This window comes from Sinocyclocheilus rhinocerous, unplaced genomic scaffold (assembly GCF_001515625.1).
Source record: "Sinocyclocheilus rhinocerous isolate Xijiao unplaced genomic scaffold, SAMN03320098_v1.1 scaffold1223, whole genome shotgun sequence".
In the NCBI taxonomy this organism is placed as follows: Eukaryota; Metazoa; Chordata; class Actinopteri; order Cypriniformes; family Cyprinidae; genus Sinocyclocheilus; species Sinocyclocheilus rhinocerous.
In genome coordinates, this window is record NW_015641045.1 from 234,909 (window position 1) to 235,699 (window position 791).

The 791-nt window shown below is 39.9% G+C and overlaps 1 protein-coding gene across 1 annotated transcript in view; it reads right to left on the minus strand.

Moving 5' to 3' along the window:
- Positions 1–791, minus strand: part of acaa2 (acetyl-CoA acyltransferase 2) — a 9,515-nt gene that overhangs the window by 3,736 nt on the left and 4,988 nt on the right. The window contains exon 6 of the mRNA XM_016570821.1: positions 361–536. Coding sequence (XP_016426307.1) covers positions 361–536 — 176 coding nt within the window. The remainder of the gene's footprint in view (positions 1–360; positions 537–791) is intronic.

Genomic DNA, 791 nt, shown 5'->3' on the forward strand with positions numbered 1-791 from the left:
GGGGTCATTTTTATAAATTCAACTATTATTTTCTCTTGTGGAATATGTAAACATCTTTTGTGTGAAATATCTTATTCAGGTCAGTACTAAATAAACAATAACATGCATTTTGTATGATTCCTCTTATTTTGGTAAAATAATTAACATTTAGCAGATTCTGAAAGGGGGGTGTAAACTTTTGACCTCAACTGTATATATAATAAAATAATAATTTATTATAATAATAATGTGTATACAACAAATATATGCAATAACAAATATTTAACAAATATGACAGTAATTAATTACAATTACAAATAATGCTGTTTAATAGCACATCCTCTCTCTGACTTTTATTTAGTAAAAATCAGTTTGACCCACCGAAGCATTGGCTGCAGTAACAGTGCCTCCTTTCTTGAAGACGGTCGGCAGCTTTGCCATCTGCTCCAGTGTGGTCTGAGGACGGGGGTGTTCATCAGACGTCATGGACACTTTCCCTTTCTTGGCCTTCACATCAATGGGTGCGATCTCAGCGTTGTAGTATCCAGCCTCATGAGCTAAAGCAGAGACAGATGTGTGAGCGAGTGTGTGTGTGTGTGTGTGGGTGTGAGCGAGTGTGTGTGTGTGTGATCGAGTGTGTGAGTGAGTGTGTGTGTGTGTGTGTGTGTGTGAGTGAGTGTGTGAGCGAGTGTGTGTGTGTGAGCAAGTGTGTGGGCGAGTGTGTGTGTGAGTAAGTGTGTATGTGTGTGTGTGTGTGAGCGAGTGTGTGAGTGAGAGTGTGTGTGAGTGTGTGTGTGTGAGTGCGTGTGTGT